Source organism: Panthera onca (genome assembly GCF_046562875.1).
Source record: "Panthera onca isolate mPanOnc1 chromosome E1 unlocalized genomic scaffold, mPanOnc1 haplotype 2 h2.Chr16_ul_4, whole genome shotgun sequence".
In the NCBI taxonomy this organism is placed as follows: Eukaryota; Metazoa; Chordata; class Mammalia; order Carnivora; family Felidae; genus Panthera; species Panthera onca.
The window spans coordinates 35,822-50,568 of NW_027675818.1; the positions used below are offsets into that span (position 1 = coordinate 35,822).

The following is a 14,747-nucleotide window of genomic DNA, read 5'->3' on the forward strand; positions in this document are numbered from 1 at the left end:
GGCCTGGATTGCAATGTATTTTCCTCTCAGGACTGCCTTCGCTGCGTCCCAAAGCGTTTGGATTGTTGTATTTTCATTTTCGCTTGTTTCCATATATATTTTAATTTCTTCTCTAATTGCCTGGTTGACCCACTCATTCGTTAGTAGGGTGTTCTTTAACCTCCATGCTTTTGGAGGTTTTCCAGACTTTTTCCTGTGGTTGATTTCAAGCTTCATAGCATTGTGGTCTGAAAGTATGCATGGTATAATTTCAATTCTTGTAAACTTATGAAGGGCTGTTTTGTGACCCAGTATATGATCTATCTTGGAGAATGTTCCATGTGCACTCGAGAAGAAAGTATATTCTGTTGCTTTGGGATGCAGAGTTCTAAATAGATCTGTCAAGTCCATCTGATCCAATGTATCATTCAGGGCCCTTGTTTCTTTATTGACTGTGTGTCTAGATGATCTATCCATTTCTGTAAGTGGGGTGTTAAAGTCCCCTGCAATGACCACATTCTTATCAATAAGGTTGCTTATGTTTATGAGTAATTGTTTTATATATCTGGGGGCTCGGGTATTTGGCGCATAGACATTTATAATAGTTAGCTCTTCCTGGTGGATAGACCCTGTGATTATTATATAATGCCCTTCTTCATCTCTTGTTACAGCCTTTAATTTAAAGTCTAGTTTGTCTGATATAAGTATGGCTACTCCAGCTTTCTTTTGGCTTCCAGGAGCATGATAAATAGTTCTCCATCCCCTCACTCTCAATCTAAAGGTGTCCTCAGCTCTAAAATGAGTCTCTTGTAGACAGCAAATAGATGGGTCTTGCTTTTTTATCCATTCTGATACCCTATGTCTTTTAGTTGGCGCATTTAATCCATTTACATTCAGTGTTATTATAGAAAGATATGGGTTTAGAGTCATTGTGATGTCTGTATGTTTTATGCTTGTAGTGATGTCTCTGGTACTTTGTCTCACAGGATCCCCCTTAGGATCTCTTGTAGGGCTGGTTTCGTGGTGACAAATTCCTTCAGTTTTTGTTTGTTTGGGAAGACCTTTATCTCTCCTTCTATTCTAAATGACAGACTTGCTGGATAAAGGATTCTCGGCTGCATATTTTTTCTGTTTAGCACACTGTAGATATCGTGCCAAGCCTTTCTGGCCTGCCAAGTTTCAAAGGAGAGATCAGTCACGAGTCTTATAGGTCTCCCTTTATATGTGAGGGCACGTTTATCCCTTGCTGCTTTCAGAATTTTCTCTTTATCCTTGTATTTTGCCAGTTTCACTATGATATGTCATGCAGAAGATCGATTCAAGTTACGTCTGAAGGGAGTTCTCTGTGCCTCTTGGATTTCAATGCCTTTTTCCTTCCCCAGTTCAGGGAAGTTCTCAGCTATAATTTGTTCAAGTACCCCTTCAGCACCTTTCCCTCTCTCTTCCTCCTCTGGGATACCAATTATGCGTATATTATTTTTTTTTAGTGTATCACTTAGTTCTCTAATTTTCCCCTCATACTCCTGGATTTTTTTATCTCTCTTTCTTTCAGCTTCCTCTTTCTCCATAACTTTATCTTCTAGTTCACCTATTCTCTCCTCTGCCTCTTCAAGCCGAGCCATCGTGGTTTCCATTTTGTTTTGCATTTCGTTTAAAGCGTTTTTCAACTCCTCGTGACTGTTCCTTAGTCCCTCGATCTTTGTGGCAAGAGATTCTCTGCTGTCCTGTATACTGTTTTCAAGCCCAGCGATTAATTTTATGACTATTATTCTAAATTCACTTTCTGTTATATTATTTAAATCCTTTTTGATCAGTTCATTAGCTGTTGTTATTTCCTGGAGATTCTTCTGAGGGGAATTCTTCCGTTTGGTCATTTTGGAGAGTCCCTTGCGTGGTGAGGACCTGCAGTGCACTTCCCCTGTGCTGTGGTGTATAACTGGAGTTAGTGGGCGGGGCCGCAGTCTGACCCGATGTCTGCCCCCAGCCCACCGCTGGGGCCACAGTCAGACTGGTGTGTGCCTTCTCTTCCCCTCTCCTAGGGGCGGGATTCACTGTGGGGTGGCGTGTCCCGTCTGGGCTACTTGCACACTGCCAGGCTTGTGTTGCTGGGGATCTGGCGTATTAGCTGGGGTGGGTAGGCAAGGTGCACGGGGGCTGGAGGGGCAGGCTTAGCTCGCTTCTCCTTAGGTGATCCACTTCAGGAGGAGCCCTGTGGCAGCGGAAGGGAGTCAGATCCGCTGCCGGAGGTTTGGCTCCGCAGAAGCACAGAGTTGGGTGTTTGCGCGGAGCGAGCAAGTTCCCTGGCAGGAACTGGTTCCCTTTGGGATTTTGGCTGGGGGATGGGCGGGGGAGATGGCGCTGGCGAGCGCCTTTGTTCCCCGCCAAGCTGAGCTCTGCCGTCCGGGGGCTCAGCAGCTCTCCCTCCCTTTGTCCTCCAGCCTTCCCGCTTTCCGAGCAGAGCTGTTAACTTCTGACCTCCCAGACGCTAAGTCGCGCTTGCTGTCGGAACACAGTCCGTCCGGCCCCTCCGCTTTTGCCAGCCAGACTCGGGGGCTCCGCTTGGCCGGCGAGCCGCCCCTCCGCCCCGGCTCCCTCCCGCCAGTCCGTGGAGCGCGCACCGCCTCGCCGCCCTTCCTACCCTCTTCCGTGGGCCTCTCGTCTGCGCTTGACTCCGGAGACTCCCTTCTGCTAATCCTCTGGCGGTTTTCTGGGTTCTTTAGGCAGGTGTAGGTGGAATCTAAGTGATCGGCAGGACGCGCTGTGAGCCCCGCGTCCTCCTACGCCGCCATCTTCCGGAACCTCTCTCCTTCCTTTGTTTTATACAAATAGCATTGTGCTTGTTATTGTGAGAAATAATTCAAAGAATGATAAGATACCAATCCATTCTTTCAGTCCATCCATGAAATATAAGTTATAGTTGATATAGGAGATGTATATGTGGCAAATAAAAATACAAGGCAAATGATTAATGCCAGTTGAATAGTGAAGACAGTAACAATGGTGGAGACCATACTATACCAAATAGTTGCTAAGTAAAGATTGAGCTCATGAGAGAAGACCTCGAAGAGGTTACATCGAGTGGGTTGCTGGGGAAATCTGCATAGCCACCTAATGTCTTCTGAGATGGCTATTTGTCACAAGGTTTCATTTGATTTTTAACATGGTTTGAATTCCAGGAATGTTGGACATACCACATTCAGCAGTAATTAGTATAACATTTCAGAAGTAAGTGATTTTAAAGTACTATCTCTGTTAAGAATATTAATACTTGCAGTAAAACTTCATGGTATGCAAATGACCCTGAAAATTGTAACAATGTAATATAACTAGCAATGTAATAAATAGCACATCCACTGTAACTCAGATATAAGTAAAAAAAACCTGTGAAAATGCAAGGAATTTTGAAAATTGGTTGGTATGTGATGTGGAAATCTTTGATTTAAAACAGGCTAAGGCATCTTTTGTTTACAATAGTATTTTTTTGAGAGGCGATGTTATAGGGTGCTGAAGACCATGGCTCTTGAGTTAGGCTGTCTGACTTCAAATTCTGACTCCGCTATTTGTTGGCGGTATAATCTTGGACAACTTGATCTGAGTCTTTATTTTCCTCATCTGTAAAATAAAGATAATGATAATTCCTTAAAAAAATATCTGTAAGGAATAAATGAAATAATTTATGTTAAAGTGTTCATCATAATGTCTAGTATATAGTAAGCATTAAATAACATTGGGAATTGCTGCTATGTTAGTAGTTCTGTTTCTCTGGGTTTATTTGAATAAATAAATATAACTGGATTTCTCTGCCTTTTATGTCATTTGTTTTGGATTTCTCTACTTCTTATACCACAAAAGGTAAAATTAAGGTACAGTGTGATCTCCTGCGAATTACAATCTACTAACTGCTTTTTCTAGTTTTTGTACACATATATGGCTTGGGGAATATCTATTTGGTATTATACTGTGTTACATTACAGGGATAACCAGGTAGGTAAATGTAATTAAGTCTCTTAAGCAGGCATATGATTTTTTTCTTATCTTTTTTTTTTTTTTGGCAGGAAATCCTTTTGTGCTCATTCATACTTGTTCATCAAGACCTTTGAGTCCTCAAGGGCCGAATTTATCTCTAAACTGAAAAATGGAAAGTAAAGTACCTTTATTCTGCCAGGTATTTTTTTCAAAAATAGTTTCTAAAGGCTGCTGCTGCTGCTGCTGCTGCTTCTTCTTCTTCTTCTTTAAAAATAGTTTACATTAAAAAATTAGTTTATATTTATCTCACACCCATAATCAGTAAGCAGATTCATAGAGCAATATAATTATAGGATCTTTTAATAACTAAGGTGAGTTTTGAGTTCTTTTAGTGGGCATATAATGAACTTTCATCCCAGCAATATCAAGAGGTCTGTGGTGTATGTTGAGAGTATTTTGCGGGGTAGGGGACTGGGATAATTTTTTAGGAGAATAAAGGATTTAAACCTACATAAATGGTTGTAGGTAACATAATTAATGATGTGGGAGTCTAACCAGAAGGTAATCTAAAAGATACCAAGTGTCTCTAGCCTTCTCCCCTGTGATTCAGGAGATGTTCTTATCCATTGGCCAGTATTGTGTCAAACAAAAAACAAACCCGGACTTAGTAAGGAGAGACTTTATTCGAAAGGATTATTCCAAGGGAGGAAAGGGACTATTTATTGAAATAGGAGAGGGAAGGCTGTGACCATAAGATCTTCAAGGAGCTCAAGGGCTAGGCAAAAATGGCTTTTCTTTCATGGAGAGGAGTCAACAAGGCTAGGAACTGGATTGGGGGAAGTGGGATGAAAGAGTGGCATGATGAGATAAACAGATCAGAGAATATTTTAGGGGCCTGGAGGAAGGAGGAAAGCTTAACCACATTTTGGCTAATAATCCTTTTGTTCTAATTAATCAGTGGGGTTAAAACAGTTTAGCAAATCATTTCGTAGAGCAAAGAAAAGGAATTTTGAAGATATTTGGCCTTGACATAGGTAAACAAGGGTGGCATCTGTGAGTTTTATCTAAAGCTTATGGGGGAAAAGGGTGATTCCTTGCAGCAAGCCATTTTTCAGAACACAAAAGGGTGAAGGGATTCCTTTAATCTTCACTGTTTTCCAGGAGCACAAGGCTCAGGAAAAATTCAACATTGTCAACTGAGAGTCTTAACCTTTTAAATATACGCTTTCAATGGATCTGGTGCTACCATATGACATGTACCTATACTGTAATCCGAAAGAAATTAAAAAAAAATTTTTTTAACGTTTATTGATTTATTTTGAGAGAGAGCACATGTGCACTAGAGAGAACATGAGTGGGAGAGGGGCAGAGAGAAGTAGAGAGAGGATCCCAAGCAGGCTCTGTGCTGTCAGCAGACAGCGTGGTGTGAGGCTGGATCTCACAAACTGTGAGATCATGACCTGAGCTGAAATCAAAAGTTAGGGGCACCTGGGCAGCTCAGTCGGTTAAGCATCCATCTTTGGTTCAGATCATGATCTCATGGTTCTTGGGTTCAAGCCCCACGACGGGCTATGTGCTGACAGCTCAGAGCCTGGAGCCTGCTTTGGATTCTGTGTCTTCCTCTCTCTCTGCCTCTCTCCCACTCATCTGTGTCTCTTTTTCTCTCAAAAATAAATAAACATTAAAAAAATTAAAAACAAAAGTCAGATGTTTAACCAACCGAGCCACTCAGGCGCCCCCCCACCCCTGCAAAAAAAAAAAAAAAAAAAAAAAAAAATTTCAAGGCTTCTTGCTAAGTACCAAGAAGTGTGATATGTCTATTAACCTGTTCCACTTTTTTATACCTAATACTTAGTTGATTGTATCCTCATGAGCTGATTTGGAAGAGCTGATTCTTAAAAGTTAAAATAATTAACAGCATTAATATATCATACCAGTTTGTCTTCCTTAGACTGTGTAGTTTATACTTCACAGACAGTTCACCTTTAACCACAGAATTTCAGAGATTATTTTCTTCCTTTTCTGTATCATCAAAGTTTCTGTTCACTATTTGACTGCTTCTGTTCATCTGGTCTTTGATAACAGGTTTTTGTGCCTCTCTGTCTTTTTAGATCTTCCTCCTTTTATTTTCCTGGTTTCTGTTTTGAGTCATTTTTCTCAACATCTCTAGGAAACTTTTCATCATTCCTAATAAATATTAGGGCAGCAAATCAGATTGCCTTTTTGAAGCAGGTTGTTAAAGGTGTGCCTCTGTTGTAAGATGAATGTATGCAGACCCTAAAAGTCACTGAAATAGTTCCCTTAATTTACATTTTGTGTAGAAATAGAGATTCTCTAAACTCCCTTAGTGATCTGCTTTATACATGGCCTTTGTAATTTGTTCAGGGGTTAAAAACTAATATACCTTTGATCAGCTAGATGCAGTCCAGTTGTTTTAAGCAAGCAGCCATGTTTTTTTTTTTTTTTTTTTTTAAGTTTCTTTATTTTTGAGAGAGAGAGAGAGAGAGAAAGTGAGGATGAACAGTGGAGGGGCAGAGAGAGAGAAGGAGAGAGAGAATCCCAAGCAGGCTCTGCACTGTCAGCAAAGAGCCCGATGCAGGGCTCGAACTCATGAACTGTGAGATCATGTCCTAAGCTGAAACCAAGAGCTGGATGCTTAACCCACTGAGCTACCCAGATGACCTGCAAACAGCCGCATTTCAAAAGAGTATATTTCTCACTTCATTCCTCTTTTTCTAAACATGTTCATTGCTCGTAGGCCCTAGTTCTTTTTTGGAGGGGGAGGTGTCTGTTTAGAAGAAATATAGCTGCTTTATTTTTTTTCTCGATAGACTTTTATTTTTTAGAGCAGTTTTAGATTCACAGCAAAGTTGAGTGGGGAGTTCCCATATACTCCCTGCCTCTATACATGTGCAGCCTCCTCCGCTATCAACATCCTACACCACCGTGGTACATTTGTTACAATCAATAAACCTACACGGACATATCTTTATCACCCAAAGTCCATACTTTACATTGGGGTTGATTCAGTATTGTGCACTCTGTGAGTTTGGACAAATGTATAGTGACATGTAGCCATTATTATAGTATATAGAATAGTTTCACTGCCCTACGTATCTTCTGTGCTCTGCTTATTCATTTTCTCCCTCCTCCACTGACTACCGCTGGTCTCTGTAGTCTTCATAGTTTAACCTATTCAGAATGTCATATAGTTGGAATCATATAGTATGTAGCCTTTGCAGATGGGCTTATTTTACTTAGCAATATGTATTTAAGTTTCCTCCATGTCTTTTCATGGCTTGATAGTTCCTTTCTTTTTAGTGCCAGATAGTATTCCATTTTCTAGATGTACCACAGTTCATGTACTGAGTCTACTGCCATTCATCTGCTGAAGGGCACTGTTTTTTTCCCCAAGTTCTGGCAATTCTGAATAAAGCTGTTTTAAACGTCTGTGTGCAGGTTTTTGTGTGGGTATATGTTTTCTACTCCTTTGGTAAATACCAGTAAGCTGTAATTGCTGCAAAATATGGTATAAGTATGTTTAGTACTGTCTTTCAAAGTGGTTGTACCATTTTGCATTCCCACCAGCAATGAATAAGAGTTCCTCTTGCTCCACATCCTTGCCAGCATTTGGTTTTGTCAGTATTTTGGATTTGGCCATTTTAACAGATGTGTAGTGGTATCTTGATGTTTTAATTTGCACTTTCCTATTGACATGATGTTGAGCAAATGATCTTTTCATTTGCTTGTTTGCCATCTGCACGTCTTCTTTGTTAAGATCTTTTGCCCATTTTTAAGTTGGGTTGTGCTTTTTCTTATTGTTAAGAGTTCTTTGTATATATTTTTGAATATACAGAATAACAGTACTTTGAGTAAAGCCCATTATCAGATATGTCTTTTCTAAGTATTTACTCTCAGTCTGTGGCTTGTCTTCTCATCCTCTTGATAGTGGATGTAGAGAAGAGTTTTTATTTCTTTTTAATTATTTTTTTAAATTTTACTTTATATATTTTTAATTTGCATCCAAGTTAGTTAGCATATAGTGCAATAGTGATTTCAGGAGGAGACTCCTTAATGCCCCTTACCCATTTAACCCATCTCCCCTCCCACAACCCCTCCAGTAACCCTCTGTTTGTTCTCCATATTTAAGAGTCTCTTATGTTTCGTCCCCCTCCCTGTTTTTATATTATTTTCACTTCCCTTCCCTTATGTTCATGGAGAAGAGTTTTTAATTTAATGAAGTAAGTTTAAAGATGCCTTAAGAACTAGATTCCACAACCGTTAGCTATGTTCACGAATGCTGGGCATTTTATAGCTACATAATGCACTAAGGATAGTTGGTGACATTTAGAACATGTACCTAATGTGAACTAATGCACTGATAATTAAATCCTTTTCAACAAAATTCTGTCTGGTAGCATCACTTTAGAGAAAATATTTATCTACAATGAATTATTTGACCCAGAAGGTCATACTGAACTTACCTGTGCAAAGAGAACATGGTTGACTGTGGCTCTTGGTTACTCCCCAGGCAGAAGAAAATAGCGATTTATCAGATGAAGGCTGTAATTCTCTTGCAACCAACTTGCCATCGAGACATATTGACAACAAGAAAGACATCAAGTTTTCTCAAATGACACAGAAGACAATTTCACATGAAATTAGGGGTTTGAGGCTAGAGCACAAAAAAAGGTAAGTTAAACTCTGAACTCACTTAATGGAATTATACTGCTGCAAGCTTGAGAGAACCAAAAATGTAGCTCCTGTGTTCTCATAAGGTACTAAGTGTGGAGGATCATGCATATTTGTGGCCTTTCTTTTGGTATAGTTTTAACTCCTAGGTAGCCATTCTTTTCATTTTTTTTCTCATTTCTCTCACAGCTATGTGGAAGCCTATAAGCCACCATGGGCTTCTAGTTACAGCAGAGCAATTATCCATATGCCTGCAAGTTTGTCTTTTTTGACAAAATAATGTATTTAAGTCTACAATGTGAAGATTTAATATATGTTTACATTGTGAAATGATTACCACCTTTTACTCATTTCACATGTTTACCTTATTTACTTACTATGTTGGTGAGAACACTTAGGTTCTACTCTCTTAGCAAATTTCCATTGTGCAATATAGTGTTATCAACTATAGCCATGTTATACATTAGGCCCACAGACCTTATTTATCTTTTAACTGAAAGTTTCTACCCTTTTACCAGCCTCTCTCTTTTCTTATTTCCCCCACCTCCATCCCTGGAAACCACCCTTCTACTCTCTGTTTCTATGAATTTGGCTTTTTTAGAGTCCACATATATATAAGATCGTCCAGTATTTGCCTTTCTATGTCTGACCTGTTTTACTTCACATGATGCCCTCAAGGTCCATCCATGTTGCATGGCTGGGTAGTATTCCTGTGTGTGTGTGTGTGTGTGTGTGTGTGTGTGTGTGTGTGTGTGATGACACATCTTTAGCCATTTATCTGTTGATTGACATTTATATTGTTTCCATACCTTGGCTGTTGTGAATAATGCTGTGATGAATATAGGAGTGCAGATATCTCTTTGAGAGTGTTTTCATTGCCTTCAGATATATAGCCAGAAATGGAATTGCAGGATCATATTGTAGTTATATTTTTAATTTTTTGAGGAAACTCCACATTGTTTTCCATAGTGGCTGCACCAATTTACATTCCCACCAGCAGTGCACAAGTGTTTCCTTTCCTCCACATTCTTGCCAATACTCGTTTCTTGCCTCCTTGAAAACAGCTATTCTAGCAGGTATGAGATGATACGTCATTATGGTTTTGATTTGCATTTCCCTGATGATGAGCGATTGTGAGCCATTTCATATACCTGTCGGCCATTTGTATGTCTTTTTTTGGAAAAATGTCTATTCAAGTCCTTTTAAAATTGGATTATTTATGTTATTGAGTTGTATGAATTCCTTGTATATTTGAATATTGACTCATCAGATATATGGTTTGCAAATATTTTCTCCCATTCTATAGATTCCCTTTTCATTTTGCTGATGGTTTCCTTTGCTGTCCAGAAACTTTTTAGTTTGATGTAGTCCCGCTTGTTAATTTTGCTTTTGTTGCCTTTGCTTTTTGTGTCAAATCCAAAACATTATTGTCCAATGTCGAAGAGCTTACTATGTTCTACAAGTGTTACTATTTCCTTTTCAAAATTGCTTTAGCTCTTTGAGGTCTCTTGTGATTCTATACAAATTTTAGGATTATTTATTCTACTTCTGTGCAAAAAATGCCAGTGGAATTTGGACAGGAATTGCATTTAATATATAAATCACTTTGGGTAGTATAAGACATTTTAAAAATATTAATTCTTCCAGTCCACAAACACAAAACATCCTGCCATTTATTTGTGTCTTCTTCAGTGTTTTTCATTAATGTTTTATGGTTTTCAGTGTACTCATCTTTCACCTCCTTGGTTAAATCTGTTTCTAAGTATTTTGTTTTTTGATGCTATTGTAAATGGGATTGTTTTCTTAATTTATCTTTCTGATAGTTTCTTGTTAGTGTATAGAAATACAACTGATTTTTGTCTATTGATTTTGTAATCTGTTTGACTTGGGTACAAATCAGAGGTCCCCATGACCCCTACTCAGGTTTAATTAATTGCTAGAGCATCTCACAGAACTCAGGGACACATTTATGTTCAGCAGTTTATTAAAGGACATGACTGAGTATACAGAAGAATAGTCACATGAAGATATTCATTGGGTGAGGTTTGGGAGGGTCCCAAGCACAGGAGCTTCTGTCCCCATGGGGTTGGGATGTGTCACCCTCCTAGTCTGTGGATGTGTTCACCAACCTAGAAGTTCTCCAGAGAGGGGAAGGGGACTGGAAATGGAATTAATAATTGATCCTACCTACATGAATAAGCCTCCATAAAAATCTCAATAGTATAGGCCTATTCAGAGATCTTCCAGGTTGGTAAACACATCCACATACCAGGAGGCTGATGTCCTCCCAAATCCTTGGGGACAGAAGCTCCTGTGCTAAGATCCTGCCAGACATTGCCCTATGTATCCCTTCATCTGGCTATTCACCTGTATCTTTTATCATATTTTAAAAAATAAACTGGTAAACATATGTAACTATTTTTCTAAGTTCTGTGAGCTCTTCTAGCAAATTAATCAAATCCAAGGAGGGTCTTTTGGGAGCCTCTCATTTATAGGTGATGAGTCCGAAGCACAGGTCACAATCTGGAGTTGTGATTGGCACAAGTGGGGTGGGAGCAGTCTTGTGGGACTGATCCCTTAACCTGTGGAATCTGACAGTATATCCAGGTAGATAGTGTTAGAATTGAGGTAAATTGTAGGACCCAGTTGGTGCCACACCCAGTTGGTGTGGCAGAGAATTGCTTGGTGGTGGGGAAGAATACCTCACACATCTGGTGTCAGAAGTGTTGTGAGTGTGGTAGTCATGGAGGAGTAAAGGAGAAACACAGAAGAAGAATGGGTTTTTCCCTATATTGTGGGGTATCACATTTACCTTTTTGCCTATGTTGAACCATCCTTGAATTCCAGAAGTAAATCCCACTAGATCATGGTCTATGATCCTCTTAATGTACAATTGAAATATTAGCATATTGTACTAATACTGTACAATATTAGTATTGTATTGTACTAATTAGTTTTAATATTGTATTGTAATAATATTGTACTAATATAATGTACTATTGAAATATTGCGTTGAGAATTTTTGCATCTATGTTTATCAGGGATATTGGACGGCAGATTTCTTTTCTTGTAGTGTCCTTGTCTGGTTTTGTTACCCGTAGTGTTGGCCTCATAAAACAAGTTTGGAAGTGTTCCCTCCTCTTCAGTTTTTGGGAAGAGTTTGAGAAGGATTGGTGTTAATTCTTAAATGTTTAGTAGAAATCACCAGTGAAGCCATCTTGGACTTTGTTGGGAGGTCTTTGATTACTGATTCAATCTCCTTACTAATAATTGGTCTGTTCACATTTTCTATGTCTTCATGATTCAGTCTTGTATGTTTCTAGAAATTTATAAATTTCTTTTAGGTTATCTAATTTGTTGGCATATAATTGTTCATAGTAATTTCTTATGAGCTTTAGTATTTCTGTTATCAGTTGAATGTCTCCTCTTTATTTCTGATTTTATTTGAGACTTTTCTTTTTTTCTTAGTCTAGTAAGATTTGTCAATTTTGATTATTTTTTCAAAAGACAAACTCTTAGCTTCTTTTATCTTTTCTATTGTCTTTTTAGTCTATATTTCTGAGCTTTGTTATTTCCTTCCTTCTATTAACTTTGGGCTTAGTTCCTTTTTCCCTTCCAGTTCCTTGAGGTATAAAATTAAGTTGTTTATTCGAGATCTTTCTTTTTTCTTTTTTTTAAGTTTTATTTTTTAACGTTTATCCATTTTTGAGACACAGAGACAGAGTGTGAGTGGGGGAGGGGCAGAGAGAGAGGGAGACACAGAATCCAAAGCAGGCTCCAGGCTCTGTGCTATCAGCTGTCATGTGAGATCATGACCTGAGCCGATCGGACTCTCAACCAACTGAGCCACCCAGGTGCCCCTCTTTTTTCTTTATGTAGGTGTTTATCTCTATAAACATTTTTCTTAGAACAGCTTTTGCTGCATCCAATAAGTTTTGGTATACTGTGTTTTCATTTACTTTGTCTCCAGGTATTTTTTATTTCCCTTTTGATTTTCTCTTTGACCAATTGGTTGTTCAGGAACATATTGTTTAATCGCTACATATGTCATTTTTTTCATTTTTTTTCTTGTAATTGATTTCTTGTTTTATACCTTTGTGGTCACAGAAGATGTTTGATATGATTTCAGTCTTCTTAAGATTTTAAAGACTTGTTTGGTGGCCTAACAAATTATCTATCCTGGAGAATGTTGCATGTGTGCTTGAGGAGAATGTATATGCTGCTGCTGTTGGATAGAATGCTCTCTATATGTCTGTTAGGTCCATTTGGTTTCCAGTATAGTTGAAGTTCAATGTTCTCCTTCATTTTTCTCTAGTTAGTCTATCTACTGTTGAAAGTGGGGGTATTTAAGTGTCCCTTACTATTGCTGCATTGCTGTCTATTTCTCCCTTCAGATCTGTTAGTATTTGTTTTGTATGTTTAGATGCTCTAATATTGGATACATAAACACTGCAATTGCTATATCCTCTTGATTAATTCACCCCTTTATCATTATGTAATGATTCTTGTTTGTCTCTTGTAATTTTTGGCTTAAAAACATACATTGAGGGACACATGAGTGGCTCAGTCGGTTGAGCGTCCGACTTTGGCTCAGGTCATGATCTCACAGCTCGTGGGTTTGAGCCCCACATCAGGCTCTGTACTGACAGCTCAGAGCCTGGAGTCTGCTTCGGGTTCTGTGTCTCCCTGTCTTTCTGCCCCTAACCCACTTGCATTCTGTCTCTGTCTCTCTCAAAAATAAATAAACATTAAAAAAAAAACAACATCCATTGATGGGAGCACCTGGGTGGCTCAGTCAGTTAAGCGTCCAACTTCAGCTCAGTTCATGCTCTCACGGTTCGTGAATTGGAGCTCCACATGGGGTTCTGTGCTGACAGCTCAGATTCAGATTCTGTGTCTCCCTCTCTCTCTCTGCCCCTCCCTCAATCATGCTCTGTCTCTCTCTCTCAAAAATAAACATTAAAAAAAAAAACACGTATTGAGGGGTGCCTGGGTGGCTCAGTTGGTTAAGTGACTGACGTTCGCTCAGGCCATGATCCCATGGTTCATGGGTTTGAGCCCCGTGTTGCTCTCTGTGCTGACAGCTCAGAGCCTGGAGCCTGCTTTGGATTCAGTGTCTCCCTCTGTCTCTGCCCCTCCCCCGCTCACTCTCTGTGTGTCTCTTTCTCTCAAAAATAAACAAACATTAAAAAAATTAAAAAAGCAAAAAACAAAAAATATTTATTGAAATTTATTTTGTCTAATATGACTATAGCTAGATTTGCCCTCTTTTGGTTTCCATTTTCATGGAATATCTTTTTCCATCCCTTCACTTTCAGTCTATAAGTGTCCTTAAAGCTACAGGGAGTCTCTAGGAGGCAGCAGATATTTGGGTCTTTTTTTTTTTTTCTTTTAATCTATTCAGCCACTCTGTCTTTTGATTGGAGAATTTAGTCCATTTACATTGAAGGTGATTATTGATAGGTATGGACTTACTGTTGCCATTTTGTTGCTTGTTTTCTGGCTTGGTTGCTTGTTTTCTTTGTTCCTTTCTTCCTCTTACTCTCTCCCTTTGTGATTTGATGATTTTCTCTAGTGATATACTTAAAATTATATTTTTTAACTTTTAAGTAATCTTTACAACCAATGTGGGGCTCAAACTTACAACCTCGAGATCAAGAATCACATGTTCCACTGACTGAGCCAGCCAGGTGCCCTTCTAGTGATATACTTTGATTCCTTTCTTTTTATCTTTTGTATATTTACTGTAGGTTTCTGCTTTGTGGTTACCATAAGGCTTATATAAAACATTGGGGCGCCTGGGTGGCTCAGTCGGTTAAGCGTCCGACTTCGGCTCAGGTCATGATCTCGCGGTCCGTGAGTTTGAGCCCCGCGTCGGGCTCTGTGCTGACAGCTCAGAGCCTGGAGCCTGTTTCAGATTCTGTGTCTCCCTCTCTCTGACACTCACATTCATGCTCTGTCTCTCTCTGTCTCAAAAATAAATAAACGTTAAAAAAAAAAAATTTAAAACATCTTATAAGCCTATTTTAAACTGGTAACAACTTAACCTCAAATGTATACAAAAGTTCAGCATTTTAACACCTCACTCTCATTTTGTTTTTGATGTCACC

General features: G+C 39.0%; 1 protein-coding gene across 4 annotated transcripts in view; it reads left to right on the forward strand.

Moving 5' to 3' along the window:
- Nucleotides 1–4,037: 4,037 nt before the first annotated feature.
- Nucleotides 4,038–14,747, forward strand: part of LOC144615374 (EF-hand calcium-binding domain-containing protein 13-like) — a 40,309-nt gene continuing 29,599 nt past the window's right edge. For 2 of the 4 annotated variants that reach the window (XM_078442305.1, XM_078442306.1), the window contains exons 1-2: nt 4,038–4,144; nt 8,477–8,637. In XM_078442305.1, coding sequence (XP_078298431.1) covers nt 4,115–4,144; nt 8,477–8,637 — 191 coding nt within the window. In that variant the 5' untranslated portion in view covers nt 4,038–4,114. Of the gene's footprint in view, nt 4,145–8,476; nt 8,638–14,747 lie in introns of those variants that run through there. The other 2 variants (XM_081794804.1, XM_078442307.1) reach the window with 2 other exon arrangements.